Source organism: Molossus molossus, unplaced genomic scaffold (genome assembly GCF_014108415.1).
Source record: "Molossus molossus isolate mMolMol1 unplaced genomic scaffold, mMolMol1.p scaffold_m16_p_14, whole genome shotgun sequence".
Taxonomy (NCBI): domain Eukaryota; kingdom Metazoa; phylum Chordata; class Mammalia; order Chiroptera; family Molossidae; genus Molossus; species Molossus molossus.
The window spans coordinates 87,700,388-87,719,813 of record NW_023425349.1 but is presented as its reverse complement, the minus strand read 5'-3'; the positions used below and the strand labels follow the sequence as shown (position 1 = coordinate 87,719,813).

The following is a 19,426-nucleotide window of genomic DNA, read 5'->3' as shown; positions in this document are numbered from 1 at the left end:
GCACAGCCACCCTGAGGGCCCTGCCAACAGTCCCTCATACCCCGTCTCATTTCTGCTGAAGGTCAGCCTCTCTCAGACCCCCTGACCCCCACCTCCAGCAGTTCTAAGGATCAGGTCCTCCTCACTCACCCATCTACCTGTGGCTGCCCTGAATCAGTGGTGACGGCCACAAGGAGCTTCCTTCCCTCTTTGGGGGCTCACAGTCCAGCAGGGGTGTGTGTGCATGTATGCATGTGTGAGTGCAAGTGTGTCACAGTCCAGCAGGGATGTGTGTGCATGTGTGAGTGCACGTGTATGTGTGCATGTGTGAGTGCACGTGTGTCACAGTCCAGCAGGGGTGTGTGTGCATGCATGCATGTGTGAGTGCACATGCATGTATGCAAGTGTGTCACAGTCCAGCAGGGATGTGTGCATGTGTGAGTGCACGTGTATGTGTGTAAGTGTGTCACAGTCCAGCAGGGGTGTGTGCATGTGTGAGTGCACACGTATGTGTGCAAGTGTGTCACAGTCCAGCAGGGGTGTGTGCATGTGTGAGTGCACGCGTATGTGTGCAAGTGTGTCACAGTCCAGCAGGAGTGTATGTGCATGCATGCATGTGTGAGTGCACGTGTATGTGTGCAAGTGTGTCACAGTCCAGCAGGAGTGTATATGCATGCATGCATGTGTGAGTGCACGTGTATGTGTGCAAGTGTGTCACAGTCCAGCAGGGGTGTGTGCATGTGTGAGTGCACGCATATGTGTGCAAGTGTGTCACAGTCCAGCAGGAGTGTATGTGCATGCATGCATGTGTGAGTGCACGTGTATGTGTGCAAGTGTGTCATAGTCCAGCAGGGTGTATATGCATGCATGCATGTGTGAGTGCACGTGTATGTGTGCAAGTGTGTCACAGTCCAGCAGGGATGTGTGCAAGTGTGTCACAGTCCAGCAGGGATGTGTGTGCATGTATGCATGTGTGTGTGCAAGTGTGTCACAGTCCAGCAGGGATGTGTGTGCAAGTGTGTCACAGCCCAGCAGGAATGTGTGTGCATGTATGCACATGTGTGTGTAACTGTGTCACAGTCCAGCAGGGATGTGTGTGTATGTATGCATGTGTGAGTGCATGTGTGTGTGCAAGTGTGTCACAGTCCAACAGGGGTGTGTGCACACACATAAAAAGATGAAGGTGTGCATACAGATGCTCTGGGAGCATGAATGAGGACAGGGCTGCCTGAGAGAGTGGGCAGGATGACGTGGGCAGGGATGGCTGTGCAGAAGGGTATGAAGTGGGCACAGTCCAGGGCTGGGGAAGGCAGAGGGCACAGCAGATGGTAGCTCTGTGAGCTGTGGGCTGCTGAGACAGGAAGGTCCCAGCAGGGTGGCAACAGGGTCTGCACTATTTTGAGGACAAGTCTGAGGGAAAAAGGTATCCTGAAGGCTGACCTTGGTGGGACCTTCTTGGGAGATGCCTCTAAAGAGTTCTTAGCAGACTGGGTGCTGAGTAGGGAGGGATCCTGGGAGATCCCAGCTTCTGGGTGCCACCAACAGCCACAGTGCTGGGAGGTATGAGGTGGGGGTGGGGATCCAACCAGAGGCTGAGGGTGGCCAGGGCTCCTGACCATGTGATGACGCAGGGTAATGAGGGGTGTGGAGGCTGGGTGGGCTGGGCCTAGGGCCCGAGGAGGGTTGAGTGGCTGCATTCATAGCTCCTCTGGCCGCCCTCCTGGCTGGTCTCTGCTGGCACGGAGGGGATGCAGGGAGGGAGCCTGTGCGGGTGCTGACCCACCACCTCCACCCCGCAGTGAAGAAGAAGCGGACCTGGCACAAACACGGCCCAGGGCAGACCCCCGACGTGAAGCCCGTGCAGAACGGCAGCCAGCTCTTCATCAAGGAGCTGCGGAGTCGAACCTTCCCCAGGTGGGTCACCACAGCTTCTGCTGCCGGCTCTGCACCCCCAGGGGCTCAGCAGCTGTGGGCCTCCCTCCAGGGCAGAGTGTGGGTCCTCAAAACTCCGGGCCCTGGCAGAACTTCTGGGCGCAGGGTGGGAGGCAAGAGGCCTGTGTCCCCACTGGGTGTGTCCTTCCCATGGGACCTTCTTAAGGGAGAGGAGTGGGGCTCGTGTCCAGCCTAAGACCATCTTCCAGACGTGCAGGCCCTGGCCCCAGGGTCAGTGGGTGTCCCTGGTGTCCTGACCCTCTCTATCCCCCACACCCTTGTCCAGGGTGAGGGCAGAGGGAAGGATCAGGGCCGAGGGCTGGGCTTTGGGTGAGGAAGGGGCCTGGGGACATGGGACCGCTCTGAGCCGTTTCTCAGCCCTTCATGCTGGGGGATGGTGTGGTCAGACGGTTCCACTTCTCCCTCACCCGTTCTCTTTCTGGTGAGAATCCTGTAACTCTTATCCTTGATTCTCTAAGGACAACGTGGTTTTCCCTCTCTGGCTTCTTTTTCTTTTCTTTTCTGTTTTTTCTACCTTTATTGAGATATAATTCATATGCCATATAAATCACCCATTAAAGGGTACAATTCAGTTGTCTGGAATAGTCACAGTTCTGTGCACCACCATCAATCAATTTGAGAATATTTCATCCCCCAGAAGAAACCTGTAACTTGATCCCTCCTGACCCTGCTCCACCTGTCCCCAGCCCTAAGCAACCACTAATCTGCATGCTGCCCCTGGATCTGCCTGTTGTGGACATTTCATCCGAACGGAATCATACAGCATGTGGCCATCTGTCTCTGGCATCTTTCACTCAGCATGATGTCCTCAGGGTTAACCCACATCATGGCATGTACCAGCACTTCATTTATTTTTCATGGCAGAGTAATATTCCAGTGTGTGGATAGACCACATTTTGTTTATTCATTCATCAGTTGACAAACATTTGGGTTATTTGTGATTTTGGGGTACTGTGAATAATTCTAATATAACCATTCTTGTACATTATTTTATGTGGACATATGTTTTTGTTTTTTCATTGATTTTCAGATAGAGTGTAGAGTGGAAGGGAGAGAGGGAAAGAGGGACAGAGGGAAAGAGAGAGAGAGGGGAAAACATCGATGTGAGAGAGACACGTCGATTGGTTGCCTCCTGCATGACCCCCACCAGGGCCGGGGATCGAACCGCAACCGAGGTACGTGCCCTTGACTGGAATCAAACCTGTGACTCTGGTCTGTGGCCTGACACTCTGTTTAGCTACACTGGCCAGGGCTGTTTTCATTTTTTTAAGAGTAACTCTTTGTTTAGCTATTCGAGGAACTTCCAGGCTGTTTTCCAAAGTGGTTGTAGCACTTTCCATCCCTGCCAGCATTGTACAGGGCTCCAGCTTCTCCCTGTCCTCACCAGCACGTCCTATGGATTTTTTTAAAAAATACATTTTTATTGATTTTTTTTTTAGAGAGAGAGGAAGGGAGAGAGAGAGAGAAATATCAATGGGAGAGAGGTACATTGATTAACTGCCTCCTACTGGGGGATCAAGCCCACAACTCAGGCATGTGCCCTGATCGGTAATTGAACCCGGACCTCTCAGTCCATGGGATGATGCTCCATCCACTGAGCCACACCAGCCGGGCTTGAATTTTTTTTTTAATCTTTACCCGAGGACATGTTTTGTATTGATTTGAGAGAGAGTGAGGAAGGGGGAGGGGAGAGAAAGAGAAAGACACATGGATGTGAAAGAAACATCGACCAGTTGCCTCCCATACCCATCCTGACCACAGGGGTCTGAACCCTCGACCTGGGTATGTGCCCCGACTGGGAATCGAACCCGTCACCTTCTGGTACATAGGACGATGCTCCAACCAACTGAGCTATACTGGCCAGGGCCTCAGCGGCACTTTTTATTATCTGACTTTTTTATTTAAATCATCCTTGTAGGTGTGAAGTGTTCTCTCACTGTGACACTGAGCATTTTTCCATGTGCTTCTTGCTCCTTTGTGTATCTTCCTTGGAGAAATGTCAGTGTGGATCCTTTGCCCATTTAAGTTATTTTTGTCTTTTTATTATCGAGTTCTAAGATTTTTTATGTATTTTATACACAAGTCTCTTATCAGACATGTGATTTCTGAATACTTTTATCCCATGGGTTGACTTCTCATTTTTCTTGATGGTGTCCTTTGAAGCACAAACTTTTGTAATTTTGATGAAGTCTGATCTATCTATCTGTCTTTTGTTATTTGTGCTTTTATTGTCATATCTAAAAATCTCCATGTTTTTATTCCTGTTTTCTTTTAAGAGTTTTATTGTTTTAGGTGTTCCAGTTTGGTCTTTGATTTTCAGTTAGTTTTTGCATATAGTGTAAGGTAAGGATCTAACTTCATTTTTTTGTTTGTTCGCTCGTAGCTCTCAATTTGTCTCTGCACCATTTGTTGAAAAAGACAATTTTTTAACTTTTAAATGGTGTTGGTGCTCTTGTTGAAAGTCTCCCAGCCTGGAAGTGTGCACTCATTTCTGGACACTTTGTTCAGTCACTCTGCTCTGTTTGTCCTCAGTCCCATCTTCCACCGTCTTGATGACTGTAGCTCTGTAGTTTTGCAGTAAGTTTCAAAATTGAGAAGTGTGCTTCCTCCCATTTCCTTTTCCTTTTTCAAGATTGTTTTGGTCATTTGGGGTCTCTTGCAATTCCAGTGAATTTTAGGACCACCTTGTCAGTTTCTAAAAAGAAGTCCCCTGAGGCTCTGATGTGGATTGTGTTGAATCCATGCATCAGTAGAATGAGTATTGCCATCTTAACAATGTTAGGTCTTCTGACCCCATGAATATGAGATCGGTTTCTATTTATTGAGCTCGTTTACCTTTCTTTCAACAATGTTTTACGGTTTTCAGAGGATACGCTTTGCACTTCCTTGGTTAAATGTATCCCTAAGTAATTTATTCTTTTTAATACTCTTGTAAATATGTTTTCTTAATGTTGTTTTCAGATTGTTCATTGCTACTGTAATATGGAGCTTATATCCTGCAACCTTGATGAACTAATTTATTCTAATTTTTTTTTTAGTAGATTCCTCAGGTTTTATTTATACACAAGAGCATATCATCTTTGAATAGATAGTTTTACTTCTTCCTTTTCCAATCTGGGGTACTTTTGTGTGTTTTTTCTTGCCCATTGCTCTGACCAGGGCCTCCAGTAGGATGCTGAGTAGAAGTGGCCGGGCAGGGGTGATCCGGGCCCAGGATGCCCAGGCGCCATGCTCAGGGCAGATCCTCGGTCCACGGTCCCACCGGTGTGGGCGAGGTGCAAGAGGGGAGCTCCTACCTCCTGGCAGCCCTTGCCCAGGACTTAGCCTCAGCAACAGACAGCCGGGGAGGGATAAGAAGGGTTGACATCCTGCTCCTCCAGGAGCAAAGTCCTCCCCCTGGGAAGTGGGTGAAACTTTCATTCAGCTTTCCTGTGCCCTTGGCTGCAGCCTCCTGGAGCGGGGCCTGCTCCTCACTGAGCCTGGAAAGAGGAGGGAAGGCAAGTTTCGGGGCCAGATACCTCACGGTCGTACCGTTTTCATACCAAGTGTTCACAGAATTTCCTTGCATAGATGGTTTTTCTTTTGCTATTTGCTCTTAGGAACAATTCCAGAGGCTTTGAATAGTTTTTAAGATAATTTTCACCCATTTCACTGGGATGCAGATCAGGAGAGCTCTTCACTCTGTTGTGCCAGGAGTTGATCTCTGTCATTTGGCTTCTTTGAGGAGATTTTCTATGTTTTTGATTTTCTGTAGTTAGAATATGACATGCCTAAGTGTAGTTTTCTTATTTTTTAATTTTGTGGTTTGTTTGTTTGTTGGTATTTATGCTGCTTGGTGATGCTGTCCAAGCTTTCTGGATCTGTGGTTATGTGTCTGTCATTAATTTTGTAAAACTCTCAGCCATTATTTACTTCAAACATTTCTTCCTTCCTTCCTTCCCTCCTTCCTTCCTTCTCCTTCCTTCCTTCCTTCCTTCCTTCCTTCCTTCCTTCCTTCCTTCCTTCCTTCCTTCCTCCCTCCCTCCCTCCCTCCCTCCCTCCCTCCCTCCCTCCCTCCCTCCCTTCCTTCCTCCTTCTTTCCTTTGCCATCTAGCATTTTCATCATGCATATATTGCTCTATTTGTAATTATTCTACGTTTCTGGGATATTCTGTATCCCTCTTTTTTTATTCTTTTATCTCTTTGCCTTTCAGGTTGAGAAGTTTTTGTTGGCGTACTTCAAGCTTACTGATTCTTTCCTCAGCTGTGTCCAGTCTACTGATGAATGTCCTTCCTTCCTGTTAGTTATTTTTTAACTTCTAGCATTTCCTTTTGATTCTTAGTTTCCATCTCTCTGTTTACCCATCTGTTCTTGCATGTTGTCCCCTTTTTCCATTAGTGCTCCTCACATATTAATCATAATTAATTTACGTTTCCCTATTCAGACTCTGGGTTTTCCTGCCTGTTACCGTGCCCTGTAGCATTCTGTTCCGAGCTGGGTAATACGAGCTGAGGGACTCACTGTGAGCTTCTGTGTTGACTTGACTAGGTGCTGGGCTGTTGTTCGCTGCAGCTGTAGATGCAGAGGCATCCCTTCTAGTTCCCTTGTGCTTTGTTTTTTCCTGTTTGTTTTCTTTGGGTTTCCCTGAGAACTCCTTCTTACATAGTCTGTGTCCTGCAGCTCTCTCCACTCTATTGAACCGTCATTAGACTGTTATATGGCGGTAGGGTTGTGGAGACTGATGTGTGCTATAATTTCATGATCAAAGGTCAGTGGTTTAGTGGGCCTGAGGCTCTGGGCTATCACCTTTAGAAGTATTTCTTGGCCTTTCCTTTTTCTTTTCTTACCTGGGACAGGAAGGCTGTGGGGCTACAGTTGGCTACTTGCCCTTCTATCTGTCAGACAAGGATCTGGTCAAGTAAGTTCTCCTGGAAGTTAATTTTATTATGGAGAACACTCTTAGTGTATCTGGACCTAGTTATTCTTCCCCTCCCCCTGCCTGAACTAGGAGCAGGTCTTCATGACGAGAACCTGGTAGAGTTCCTGGAGGTAGAATCCATGAAAGTGTGGGTCTCCGCTGAGACTGGGCCTCACAAGTATGTAACTGTTAAGCTAGTCCACATTCAAAGTCCACACTTTGTCAAAAATTATCATTTAAGTATGTTTCCCTATCAGTCACTGCCTCCAGCAGCTTCTGCTTCAGGTAAGGTTATCTTGGCTGTAATTTTCTGTATGAGCCTGTCTCTGCAGATATTGGGGTGGCTGTTTTCCCCGTAACCTCAATTTTCTGAGGAATCTAAGAGAAGTCTTTGGTTTGCACTTTGTTCAATTTGTTTTCTTTTCTTTTTTTTTGTAATCCTCAACCGAGGATATTTTTCTCTTTTTCTTCAGATAGAGTGAGAAGGAAAGAAAGGGAGAGAGAGAAAAACATCCATGTGAGAGGGACACATCTACTGGATGCCTCCCGCACGACCCCGACCAGGGCCGGGGACAAACCGCAACCAAGGTACCTGCCCTTGACCTGAACTGAACTCGAAGACTCGTTGGTCCACGGGCCAATACTGTAACCGCTGAGCCAAATGGCCAGAGCTCAACTTGGTTTCTTTTTTTTTTTTTTAAATTAATTAATTAATTAATTTATTTATTTGGTACATGCCCCTAACGGGAACCGAACCCGGGACTCTGGTCCACAGGCCAAAGCTCCAACCACTGAGCCAAACCGGCCAGGGCTGAACTTGGTTTCTTGTTGTGAGAACAGGAGTGACAACTTCCAGGCTCTTTACATGTGAAATTTGAAAATAGAAGTTTGGTCCCATGTTATTTTAACACCTTCCCGTTAATTGGGTTGTCTTTATTGTTGAGTTGTGAGAGACTTTTACATATTCTGGATCTCATCACTTACCACATACTTTTTCTCATTCTATGGGTTGTCTTTCCATGTTCTTGATAGTGCTCCTTTGAAGCACAAAAATTTATAATTTTAATAGCAAATCTTAATTTGTCTATTTTTTCTTTTGTTGTTTGTGCTTTTCATGTCTAATCTAAGAAACCAGGGCTCAATTCAAGGTCGTGAAGATTTAATACTATCTTTTCTTCTAAAAGTTTTATAGTTTTAGCTTTTACATTTAGGTCTTTGACTCATTTTGAGTTAATTTTTGTAGATGGTGTGGGGTAGGAGTCCAACATCATTCTTTGGAATGTGGATGTCCAGTTCTCCCATGCACCGTGGATTGAAATGGCTATTCTTTCTCTATTGAATTGTCTTGATGTCTTTAATAAAGAGCAGTTGACCATAGATGTGTGGGTTTATTTCTGGATGCTCAGTTATGTTCCATTGATCCATATGTCTCTTCTTATGCCCATACAACCCAGTGTTGATCACTGTAGCTTTGTAGTGAATTTTGAAATTGAGAAGTGTCTTCTAGTTTTGCTTTTCATTTTTAAGACTATTTTGTGCATCTGGACACCTTGCATTTCCATCCAGCATTCCAAGTTTAGCTTGTAACTTTCTGCAAAGATTTCAACTGGCATTTTGATAGGGAAGGTGTGGAATTTGCATATCAGTGTGTCACTGAGAAGAGCTTTGCCTCCATTTGCTGCATCCTCAGGCCCCAGGCCCCCTGTGTAAGGTCTGCCTACCCATGTAGGGGCTTGGGGCGAGGTGCTGGGAGAACAAGGAGGAGGGGAAGATCTCGGCATTGGGAGGAGGGATGGGCGCTGTGTGTCCCCATCCCCCACTCACCATTCACCTCACCCTTGGCCAGGACTCCATCCATGAGGAGTATGTAGGGCCCTGCCGTGGCTGCCCTGTGACTCCTGGGCCTGTGGGCGTTCTCCACTTGGGGCCCTGGGAGATGGATGAGCTCGGGCTCCACGTCTCCAGCCCTGAGGCCCTGTCCAAGCCTGTCACAGTGCAGAGAGGCTGGGACCTGGGCTGATGTGACCTCTGACCTACACTCCCCCACAGTGCGGAAGATGTAGTGGCCCGTGTGCCAGGCAGCCAGCTCACGTTGGGCTACATGGAGGAGCACGGCTTCACGGAGCCCATTCTCGTCCCCAAGAAAGACGGGCTGGGCCTGGCGGTACCTGCCCCCACCTTCTATGTCAGCGATGTGGAGAACTACGTGGGTAAGTGCCCCCCTTCATGTGGCTGTGGCACCCCGGGCCTGTCAGCCTGGAGCCCTGGTCATGTCCCTGTGCCATGTGAGTGAGTGTGACTCAGGGTCTCTGTTCTCTGTTCTGGGCCCTCTTAGGGTTAGACCACACGTCCCTCCTAAGTGGCGTGAGACCCTGGCGCCTTCCCTCTCGGTTACTCTGGCTGCAAAGTGGGATCTGTCTTGGAGACCCCTGGATTCTGCTAGCTGCAGATTCCATCACTCTCGGGCTCCAGTGACAGACGTGCCAGGAGGGCTCAGTGGGTGGGGCCATTTCCCCCGAGGCTGTGCTTTGTCCTCAGCTTCTCCTGTTGGCTGGTCTCACTCAGGACAAACCTTCCCATGACCCAGGGCCACCTCTCTCCTGGGTCCCTCGGGTCCCAGCTGATGCCGTGGGCAGCTCAGTCTCACGTCCCCTGGAGGTCCCAGCGCTGTGGACACCCTCTGGGCGGAGGGAAGAGCCTGTGTGTGCTGAGCTGTCGTCTGTGAGGCAGCTGGCGTGGAGGGGCCAGCCCGCACCTGGCGCTGACTCCAGCAGGGCTGGCAGCCATACGGCCCTGGCTCCGAGGCGCTCGTGGTTGCCAGGGGTTGGCGTGTTCACAGGGTTGCCTGCGTGGCCAGTGGGGGAAAGCAGAGACTCCCTGAAGTGGCCAGTGCCCAGGCTGGCGCTGCCACGTGCTGGGCAGGTGAGGGTGTGGGCACTGGGGCTGCAGAGTTGTTCCATTGCCCAGAGCTTGACCCTCGCATCTGTAAAGCCTGCAGTGGGGGCAGGCATGGGACCTAAGTGAGATCATCTGTGTGTGAACCAGAGGCACACCCCTCTCTGTCGCTGGGGTCCCCAGGGCTGGCCGACTTGTGGCCGGGAGGAAGAGGGACTCACTTGCCACCAAGGCGAAGGCCACCGTCCCAGCCTGTGAGAGTCCTGGGAGATCAGCCATCTAGTGGATGCTCCCGAGAGCGGCTGCTCTATTCTAGGCTCTTTCCACATGCAGTGCCATCCTGCCCACGGCTGTCCTCCAGGCCCCAGGCTGGGGTGTGCCCAGTCCTGCCCCCTGCACCTCCACGGTGCCATGTGGGGAGATGATCTTAGAGACTTTTACTGTGTCATTCTTTCCCCTCTTGTTTTATTATGGAACTTTTCACACACAAAACATGAGAGAAGTCAGCAGTGAGCCCCGACGTGCCCAGTACTGACCACAAAACCACCAGATTTTGGCTGTTTTTCTGTCTCCTCCACTCCCCCCCCCCATAGTATTTTAAAGCAAAACTCTGGTACATCCATCGCGTCATCTATGACAACTCCCGTACACAGTTCTAACAGACAGTCCTTTTAAAAAATGTAATCACAATGTGTTCTTGCACTCTGTAACACAAATGATAGCTCCTTAATACCGTCTAAGACCCACGGTAATTCTCCCCAGTTGCCTCAGAACCCCTTTTACGTTCGGCTGAATGAGAATCCAAACAAGACCACACGGCATTGGGTTTTTATGTCCCTTCCCGTCTCTTTGCTTTTGGAATAGCCCCCCACCCCCGCGATTCCCCTGATTCGCTGGGGAAATGGGCTGGCTGGTCGTAGACAAGTTCCCACGTGGGAACTTCAGAAGCTCTTGCGCTGGGGATGGGCCAGCGGCATCCCTGTGTGTCACGTGGCATGTTGCCCTGTCCCCAGCAGTCCCGGCGCCACACGGCGAGAACGTGCTCAGACTGCCTTCAGGCTGTGGCAGGATCCTTCCAAGGAGGGGTGCTTCCGTTCGGCTGAGGGCCCGCGGTGGTCCAGGCGTCCACCCATCCGTCCACAGGAACTTCCATCAGCCTCCCTGCTTGAAGTCTGAGCAGCTTGGAGGACTGTTGGGAAGAAAGGGTTGGGTAACTCTGTCCTTTCTCTGTTAATTGCGAGTCTTCTACAAAGAGTTCCGTAAGCGCTGACTTGGTTGTGCCGAACTTTCTTTTCGTCATCAGCCCTAATTATCTGCACTTCCCCTCATCAGCTGCAGGAAACAGGGTACATGTTTTCCTTCTAGTTATCAACTTCCAGAATAAAGAGTTGTTGGTGCCCTAGAAATGGAGAAGTTTCTTGATTTAAAAAATTTTTAAGTGTAAATGTGTGCCACGAATTATTTGGGATATACACTAAAAACATCTTCATTACTTATCTCAAGTTCAAATTTACCTGGAATCATATATGTATGTGTATATATATATATATATATATCTTCATTTGAGGATATTTTTACATTAATCTTAAGCTAGAGCTGGAAGGAGGGAGGGAGGGGGAGAGAGAGAGACACATCGATTGGTTGCCACTTGCACAACCCCACCTGGAGGCCGGGGACAAACCTCAACCGAGGTACATGCCCTTGGAATCCTATATATTTTTTTTTATCCTCACCTGAGGACATTTTTCTATTTTTTGTTCAGGTAGAGTGGGAGGGGGAGAGAGGAAGAGAGAGAGAGAGAAACATCGACATGAAAGGGACACATCGAGTGGCTGCCACCCGCATGACCAACCAGGGCCGGGGACAAACTGCAACCGAAGTACATGCCCTTAGCGGGAACCGAACCCCGGTCTCTTGGGACCGCAGGCCGACACTCTAACCGCTGAGCCAAACCGGCCAGGGCGGAATCCTATATTTTTAATTGCTGATCTGGCCACCTTAGCTGAGGCTGGTGACTCTGCCGCCCCATTGCACCATGGGGTCCTCCTGGCAGCCTGGAGGGAGCCGGCAGGGTGGGGCGTGGGGCTGTGGAGACCACAGGCTGAGCATGGGCCCTCTGCTCAGTGCCTTCCCTCCTGGCTGTCCTGGCCCCACTTCACGGGAGGCCAGGCCACCTTCCCCGGGGCACCCACCCTCCTCCACTGCCCCCAGGCCCAGAGCGGAGCGTGGATGTGACCGACGTCACCAAGCAGAAGGACTGCAAGATGAAGCTGAAGGAGTTCGTGGACTATTACTATAGCACCAGTCGCAGGCGGGTGCTCAGCCTCACCAGCCTCGAGTTCTCCGACACCAGGTGAGCCGGGTGGGCGGGGCCTGGGCCGGCCTCCCCTGCAGGGACACACGTGGCAGATCTCAGGGAGTGAAGTCACACACACACATGGCGGTTTTTTGCTCTCTCTCCTAAGGTTTGAATGTTATTCATTATGAACAATTCAAACAGAAAATAAAGAACAAATGCCAGCTCCCCCTCTGGTCGGCCCCATCTTGCTCCCCGGAGAGAACCGTTGGTACCAGCCTGGGGTGCTTTCCCCCAGGATGCATGACACGCTCGTGTCGGATGCACAGGTGCACACACTCTCACACACACACTCACTGAGAGTCCAACTCACTGACTCTTTTACAGACGCTTGCACCCACACACGGGTGTGCACACTGCCACCGCCCCTACGTCACACTGACACGTGCACACATGCTTACTACATACATGCTCACATGCCTGCACACACATGCCTTTGCACCTTTAGCCAATGGGATCATGCCGTAGCCACTGCGCTGCTGCTGCCTTCCCAGCCTCGGCCACCCCACTGGCATCCCCCCACCCCACCTTGTGTTGGGGCCCTGCCCTACTGGCTGCTCTTCTCAGGGACAGGTCCCTACACAAGGTGTCATGCTAGCTGGGCCCCCTAGTTCCAGGATCTGTCATCAGAGGCTGGTCAGACTCTGGTCCTGCCCCATGTCTTTATGACCCCATTCCCAGGACCACCTGCTCAGCTGTGCCCACCCACAGCTGTGGCCTCTTGCCCCTCTGTCAAATACCCACTGCCTTCAGCAGGCCCTTGGGAAGGATCCGGTATGTTCTCTCTCCACAAGGTGTGAGTTGATGATGGTTTAATTTAAGAACAATTTTATTTTTGGATTATTTCCACCTTGCTAATTCTAGAAAGCACACGAGATAATAAAATAGCCCAGGTGTCAAAATTCAGGGAGGAAAAAAGAAGGGTTATCAAAAACCACATTGAGAAGTAGAATATAGAACTACCAGGAGCCATAATGAAATAATGTAATTGGATGATGGGTTTTATTTGAGCGTCCTGACAGCAAAGGCAAAAAGGGAAATAAGGTGGGTCATGGTGCCTGGAGAAAACAACCTCTTTTCTATGTATGTACACAAAGGATTTTCTTCAAGGCTGAGTTCTGAGGAGTGGGTTACGTTGATATCCAAGAACACACTCATGTCACCATCCGCTTGATTGGCCTCCCTGCCAGAGGGATCGTCACACAGTGACACTGGGATGTTTGGGTGATGGAGCGAGGCCTGGAGTTTCCCGTGGGCCTCTCAGGACCACCGCTTTGCTGGCAGAGAAGCATCTGGTGCTTCCAGCGTCCTCTGGCCCTGCCCAAGAACCTGGTGGTGGGGGTGCGGGGACATGTGCACTTCAAACCAGGCCCTTCGTGGTCACGGTGCCAGAGCTGTCGCATGCCCGGGGATCACCATTTGAGAGGGAGGAGGCGTGGTCTCTGCTTCCTCAATGCAGTCTGTACCCGAGGATGTCTTCTGGGGATACAGTGGCGGGGCCCAAACCTGTGGGCGGTCTGGGCTGTATTCAGGGCATCCGTGGGGACCTCCTGTCACCTTCCCTTCTCTCCGGGTGTCTGAGGGCTTCGAGGGGCAGCTGGCATTGGTGGCAGACTTTGTGCCTGAGGAACCAACAAGCAAGGAGAGGACATTTGGGGTCCTGTGAGGATGTGGCAGTGGTCCCACTGCGGTGTCTGGGGGGACATGGGCCCCTCTTCTGGGGTAGAGCTGCGCCTGAACTGTGGGGGGCCAGGGGAGTGGGGAGGGAACAGATGGGCAAAGAGGGCTCTTATGGGGATGGAGAAGGATTCTGGTTTGGAAGGAGCCAGCGATTTAAAGAGGGGGCCAGGGACTGAGGCCATCGAGCTCAGGCGGCCCGACCTCTGGGCTGTGATCGTCTTGTGCGGGCGGAGTGGCCTTCAGTGCGGGGAGGTGCGGACTGCAAGCCAGTGAGAACGCAGAGGTGCCCTCTGAGCAGCGGGGTGTCTGCACGGCCGGCGCTGGGGCTGCGCTTCCGGAACGCAGTGTCGTGCGCCTTACCCGGGACAGGACGGGGATGCTGAATCGGCGCACAGGCTGCCTTTGCCTCCCTGCACGTTCCCTGAGAGCCAGCGGCTGGTCTGCACAGGGCTCAGCACCCAGTCAGCACTGCACATCAGTGGCTTTTCTTCAGGTGACGCAGCAGGTGCCGGGCTGTGCACGAGGCGTGACACGCTCAGCCCGGGCCAGCCAGGAACACTCCCTTCCTGGGCCTCCAGGGTGCTGGTCCTCAGGCCTCCACACTCTTTGGGCAGGGAGACCAGTGTTACACACTCGTCACAGCCACACCTAGCGGCTGGGCTTGTTCTGCCTTCCATGAGCCTCAGTTTGCCCATCGGTAAGATGGGAACAGTACCATGTAGCCCGAAGTGGGATATGTGTGTGGGACATGAGTCTCAGAGCCCCTTTCCCTCCCCGTCCAGGGCATAGCAAACCTGGGGACACTTTCCCACCTCTGCCGACCCCTCTGCTTGTCCCTGCCCCCAGAATGTCCAGCTTCGTGGAGCCACCTGATATCGTGAAGAAACTGTCCTGGGTAGAAAACTACTGGCCCGATGACGCGTTGCTGGCCAAGCCCAAGGTGACCAAGTACTGCCTGGTCTGTGTGAAGGACAGCTACACCGACTTCCACATCGACTCCGGGGGCGCCTCCGCCTGGTACCACGTGCTCAAGGTGAGCTCGGGGCTCGCCCCACCTTTGACCCGGTCAGTCGGTCTGCAAGAGTGTCTGTGGTCCTCTCGAGCCCCGATGGTGGCCAACACTGGAACCACGAGGGACAAGATGTTTCCACCCCTGGAGGTGTGGGGGGCAGGGCCACCTCAAAACCAAAGCAACCTGTGTGTGCTGCCTTTTTCTAAGGACTGAGACTCGTGAGGCGGTCAGAGGACCCGGTCGGGTGACTGAGTGGTCAGTGGCCGTGCTTGGCCAGGGAAGGGAGAGCAGTGCTGGAGAGAATCCTGGAGGAGGGGACGGGGAGCTTGCTCCGCCGCCTCCCCCAAAGGACTGTGCGGGGGGTGGGGGCTTCGGGTACACCTGAGCAGCAGGGAGGGCGGGGGAGCCCTGGCTGGGGCCAGATAGAGAAGCTGGGGGAAAGGAATATGTGAACACAATAAAGGAGGCCGAGTTTCTCCAGACAGCACGTCCTGTGCTGTGTGTCCTTGGTCGGCGGCCCTGAGAGTGAGGGGTCCTGTGTCCTGGAGCACACCGGCCTCTGAACTGTAGAGTACACGGGGCTCCAGTGGTGGCCTGGGACCACACGGACGGGACCCCAGTGTCTCCAGGCACGGTGGGCTCGGCCCGTGGCCCTGGCACTGAGTTGAGGCAGGCTCCCTCCTCGCTGCGCTCCCAGCACGTGGCGAGCTCTGTTCGCGGCCTCTCGTTGGCAGGGGGAGAAGATCTTCTATCTCATCAAGCCGGCTTCGGCCAACATCTCCCTGTACGAGCGCTGGCAGTCGGCCTCGAACCACAGCGAGATGTTCTTCGCCGACCAGGTGGACAAGTGCTACAAGTGCACGCTCAAGCAGGGCCAGACGCTCTTCATCCCTTCGGGTGAGTGCCTGTCCCCGGAGGGCGCCTCTGGCTGCGGCCCTGTCCCGTGCAGGCCCCTCGTGTGGCCACCTCTGGGGTCCCCTCGGGCCGGGAGCCCCAGCAGCCTCCAGCCTGGCTGTGCTCGGGGGTCAGGGTCATGGCCTTTGCTGGGCCCCCGAGAGCCCGGCCACACCGTTCGAGACAGGTGTTTGCTGATCTTGACATTTCAAACAGCAGGGGGAAGCGGGACATGAGCACACAAACGCCCTTTACAGGTGTCACATGGCTCCACCTGTGAATCTTGCACCGTCTCCGGAGTCTTCTTTCTAAAAATAGCATAATTACAATGCTGTCATCACACCTTAAACACGAACAGTGAGCAAGCCTTAGTTGCACCAACTAGCCGACTGATGCTCAGATTTCTTACTGTCGTACATGGAGGCTCGTGTTCCTGTTGACTTCTCTGCTCTGAGTTTCTTGATCTGGGTCCACCCACCGCCGCTCCCCCCAGTCAGTTGCTTCCCCAAGTCTGGCCCAGGCTCCGCCTCCGAGGGTGGTGTAGGGATGAGCCTGGCTCTCCAAGGAGACGTGGCAGCCCGGTGTCCTCTCCTTCTGCCCCTGCAGGTGGAGATCAGGGCGGGCGGGCAGCCGGACCCCGGGTGGCCTGAGCAAGTCTCCGCGCTCCCAGGCCTCAGGGTCCCCGTCTGTACTGTTCAGGGCTGGATTGAACAGACTGGGCCAGCTCGGACATGGTCTCCTTCCCGGAGGGCCCACCCACTCAGTACACGAGGCCAGGCCAGAGCTCCTTCCATGGGTATCAGGTGGACAGGGGCGCTGAGCCCATGCCGGCCAGAGACAGGCCAGGCGGCCCCCGAGAGCCTGGTGTGAGAACGTGGTGAAGGACTAGCCACGTCTGTCTCCCCCAGGCTGGATTTATGCCACGCTCACGCCCGTGGACTGCCTGGCCTTCGCGGGACATTTCCTCCACAGCCTGAGTGTGGAGATGCAGATGAGGTAGGGCTGCACCTCCCCAGGCTCCACAGGCAGGCCCCACCATCCGTGATGCCACCGTCCCTGAGTAGCTGGGCCTCCGTGGTCGTGGGAGGAAGGAAAAGAGGGCCCCTTGAGGTGCCTGATGTCTGGGCAGCCCCATGGCCCACGGTGGGTTTGAAATGAATTGAAAGGCCAGGCTGCCTTCCCCATAGGTACCGACCCAGAGGTGTAGAAGCCGTGGCCAGCGGACACGGAGTGCTCGTCCCAGAGTGATCCCCCGGTTCACCTCCCTGCAGGCCTAGCGGGAGGCCTGAGCGGGGATGGCCTCGGGGCGGCCTTGTCTGGCCATGGTTGTGGCTGGGTTCACCGTTCTTTGGTGTCACCTGCTCTGGGCTTGGTGCACTGAATAGTTCTTTGCTGTGGCTTCCAGAGCGTATGAAGTGGAAAGAAGGTTGAAACTGGGTAGCCTGACTCAGTTTCCCAACTTTGAAACTGCCTGCTGGTACATGGGAAAGCACCTGCTGGAGGCCTTCAAAGGTACGTCCGGCACCTTGGCCTGCAGCTTTGGGCCTTTCGTTTGTGTGTGGAGCTCAGGGACACCCGGAGGGGTCAGTGGTGCCCTCACGCTGCAGGGCACCAGACCCTCGGCAGGCTGAGCACTGCCTTCAGGAGGCTGCTCAAGCTCCCTCAGCTCCCGGCCTCGGTTTCCCTGTGTGTGCCTGTGGGGCTGGACTGGACTTTGCCTATAGGGCCATCCGGTGTTTCAGAAAAAGCACAGGCTGCATGTACCAGCCAGGTGTGCATTCTGCTGGGTGTCTGTGTCCTCATGTCGATACTGACAGAGCTCACTCTGGACATCCAGAGGCCTGGGGTCTGACTGGCCCTGAGCCACCAGCGGAGGGACCCCTAAGGCATTCCCGCTGTGTGGGGCCGGGTGTGCCCGTCAAGGTCCCATGGGGGTGCCTGCGGAGAGGGGCAGCTTCCCTGGGTCCCTGACCTCCGAGCACATGGCACCCGCAGTCCCAGGCCCTGCTGTCCACACTGTGGGGTCCGTGCTGGCCTTGGCCCTCGGGTGCGCAGACTCTGCAGCCCCACAGGGAAGTGGAGGAGCTCTCCCTGATGCTCCCCCTTCCTGTGGCGCCTGTCTGCCCTGATGCTCCCCCTTCCGGCGGCGCCTGTCTGCCCTGATGCTCCCCCTTCCGGCGGCGCCTGTCTGCCCTGATGCTCCCCCTTCCGGCGGCGCCTGTCTGGAAGCTACTCTTTTGAGCAGAATGGAGCCCCGTCAGGACCCTCTGGACTAAGGTTTTAGTTTGAGAAGAGAAAGCTGAAAATGGTTCTCAATATGGGCTGGCCTGGTGTCAATGACATCTGCCCATTGAACCCCAAATTCAGAGCTCGAGCTATACCCTGGCAGAGGGGCTGCCCCACCCTGGGGGCTTGGTGGGAGGGGGCAGGAGAGGTGAGTGGAGCCACCCAGCTGCTCTGCCTCAGGCCCCCGTCTGAGATGGGGACTGCACGCTTTCAGGGCCCAGAGGACCCAGGGGTCCTCGGTGATGTCAGAGCTCTGGCAAGAGCAGCAGTGCTCTGTCCCTTTTCTGTGGGGCTGGCCCGGGCCCCAAGGGCATCTTTGAGATGGGCCCCAACAGGAACCAGACCCCCTCCTGGGGACCCTCAGCTGGGCAAGGGGCGACCTGAGGGTGGGATCGGAAAGCACCTAGTGACGCTTGGTGGGGACACAACTGACTTATTGCTGCGGTGGGTCGGGGACCAGGCAGAGGGGAGCCAGGCCACCTGTGTGAGAGGCCCGGTGTGGCCGTGGGAAGGCCAGTTCTGCCCTGAAGGGCGTCCTGGGTGGGTGTCCCCCTAGGTTCCAAGAGGAGCCGTTGGCAGTTGGGCAGGTGGTGGTGGGCAGAGGCCTCAAAGATCCACCCTGAGTGGTCTCCCCATTCCCACCCTCCACCCCACCTTGGGTGTGAAGTCACCTGTGGGCAGCAGGTGAGGATGGGCAGGTGTCCGCCTGAGCTAACCTCTCCCTCTCTCTAGGTTCTCACAAATCTGGGAAGCAACTGCCCCCTCACTTAGTTCAAGGAGCTAAAATTCTCAATGGTGCTTTCAGATCATGGACAAAAAAGCAGGTAGGGAAATGCGCCAGGCGAGACCCAGGGCGAGAGCGGGGGGCAGCCAGCCAGCCCCAGGCCCCTTTCCTTTGTGAGAACTGGTGTATGAGGAGCAGGAGGTGCAGCCAGCCCACGGCAGACCCTGGGTAGGGGTTTGGAGACAAGTAAGCCCTTCATCCTGGAGCCGGGCCTAGAGGGTGGGCTGGGCGGCCTGGAGAGCTGGTGGGAGGAGGGCTGCTGGGAGAGGCGGCGCTAGGTGAGCCCAGGGGTCCGGGAGCAGGAGGGCGTGAGCAGCTGCCTGCCGGATGGCCAAGTGCTGGGCTTTGACCATGAGAGCAGGGGCTCCCTCTCAGCCCTCCCTGGCCCAGGCATAGCTCAGCCTGCTCTGCTTCCCCTGTCCCCCATATCGCCCACAGTAACACGGCCCTGGGCCCCCACATCCACACAGTAACACGGCCCTGGGCCCCACGTCCCCACAGTAACACGGCCCTAGGCCCCACGTCCCCACAGTAACACGGCCCTGGCCCCCACATCCCCCCAGTAACACGGCCCTGTCCCCCACATCCCCCACAGTAACACGGCCCTAGGCCCCCACATCCACACAGTAACACGGCCCTAGGCCCCCACATCCACACAGTAACACGGCCCTAGGCCCCACGTCCCCACA

At 53.9% G+C, this 19,426-nt stretch overlaps 1 protein-coding gene across 4 annotated transcripts in view; it reads left to right on the top strand.

Moving 5' to 3' along the window:
- PHF2 (PHD finger protein 2) overlaps positions 1-19,426 on the top strand; it is an 82,988-nt gene that overhangs the window by 43,503 nt on the left and 20,059 nt on the right. For all 4 annotated transcript variants that reach the window (XM_036260720.1, XM_036260719.1, XM_036260717.1 and 1 more), the window contains exons 3-10: positions 1,779-1,893; positions 8,880-9,040; positions 11,937-12,078; positions 14,608-14,794; positions 15,508-15,670; positions 16,576-16,663; positions 17,073-17,179; positions 18,686-18,777. In XM_036260720.1, the coding sequence (XP_036116613.1) occupies positions 1,779-1,893; positions 8,880-9,040; positions 11,937-12,078; positions 14,608-14,794; positions 15,508-15,670; positions 16,576-16,663; positions 17,073-17,179; positions 18,686-18,777 (1,055 nt within the window). The remainder of the gene's footprint in view (positions 1-1,778; positions 1,894-8,879; positions 9,041-11,936; positions 12,079-14,607; positions 14,795-15,507; positions 15,671-16,575; positions 16,664-17,072; positions 17,180-18,685; positions 18,778-19,426) is intronic.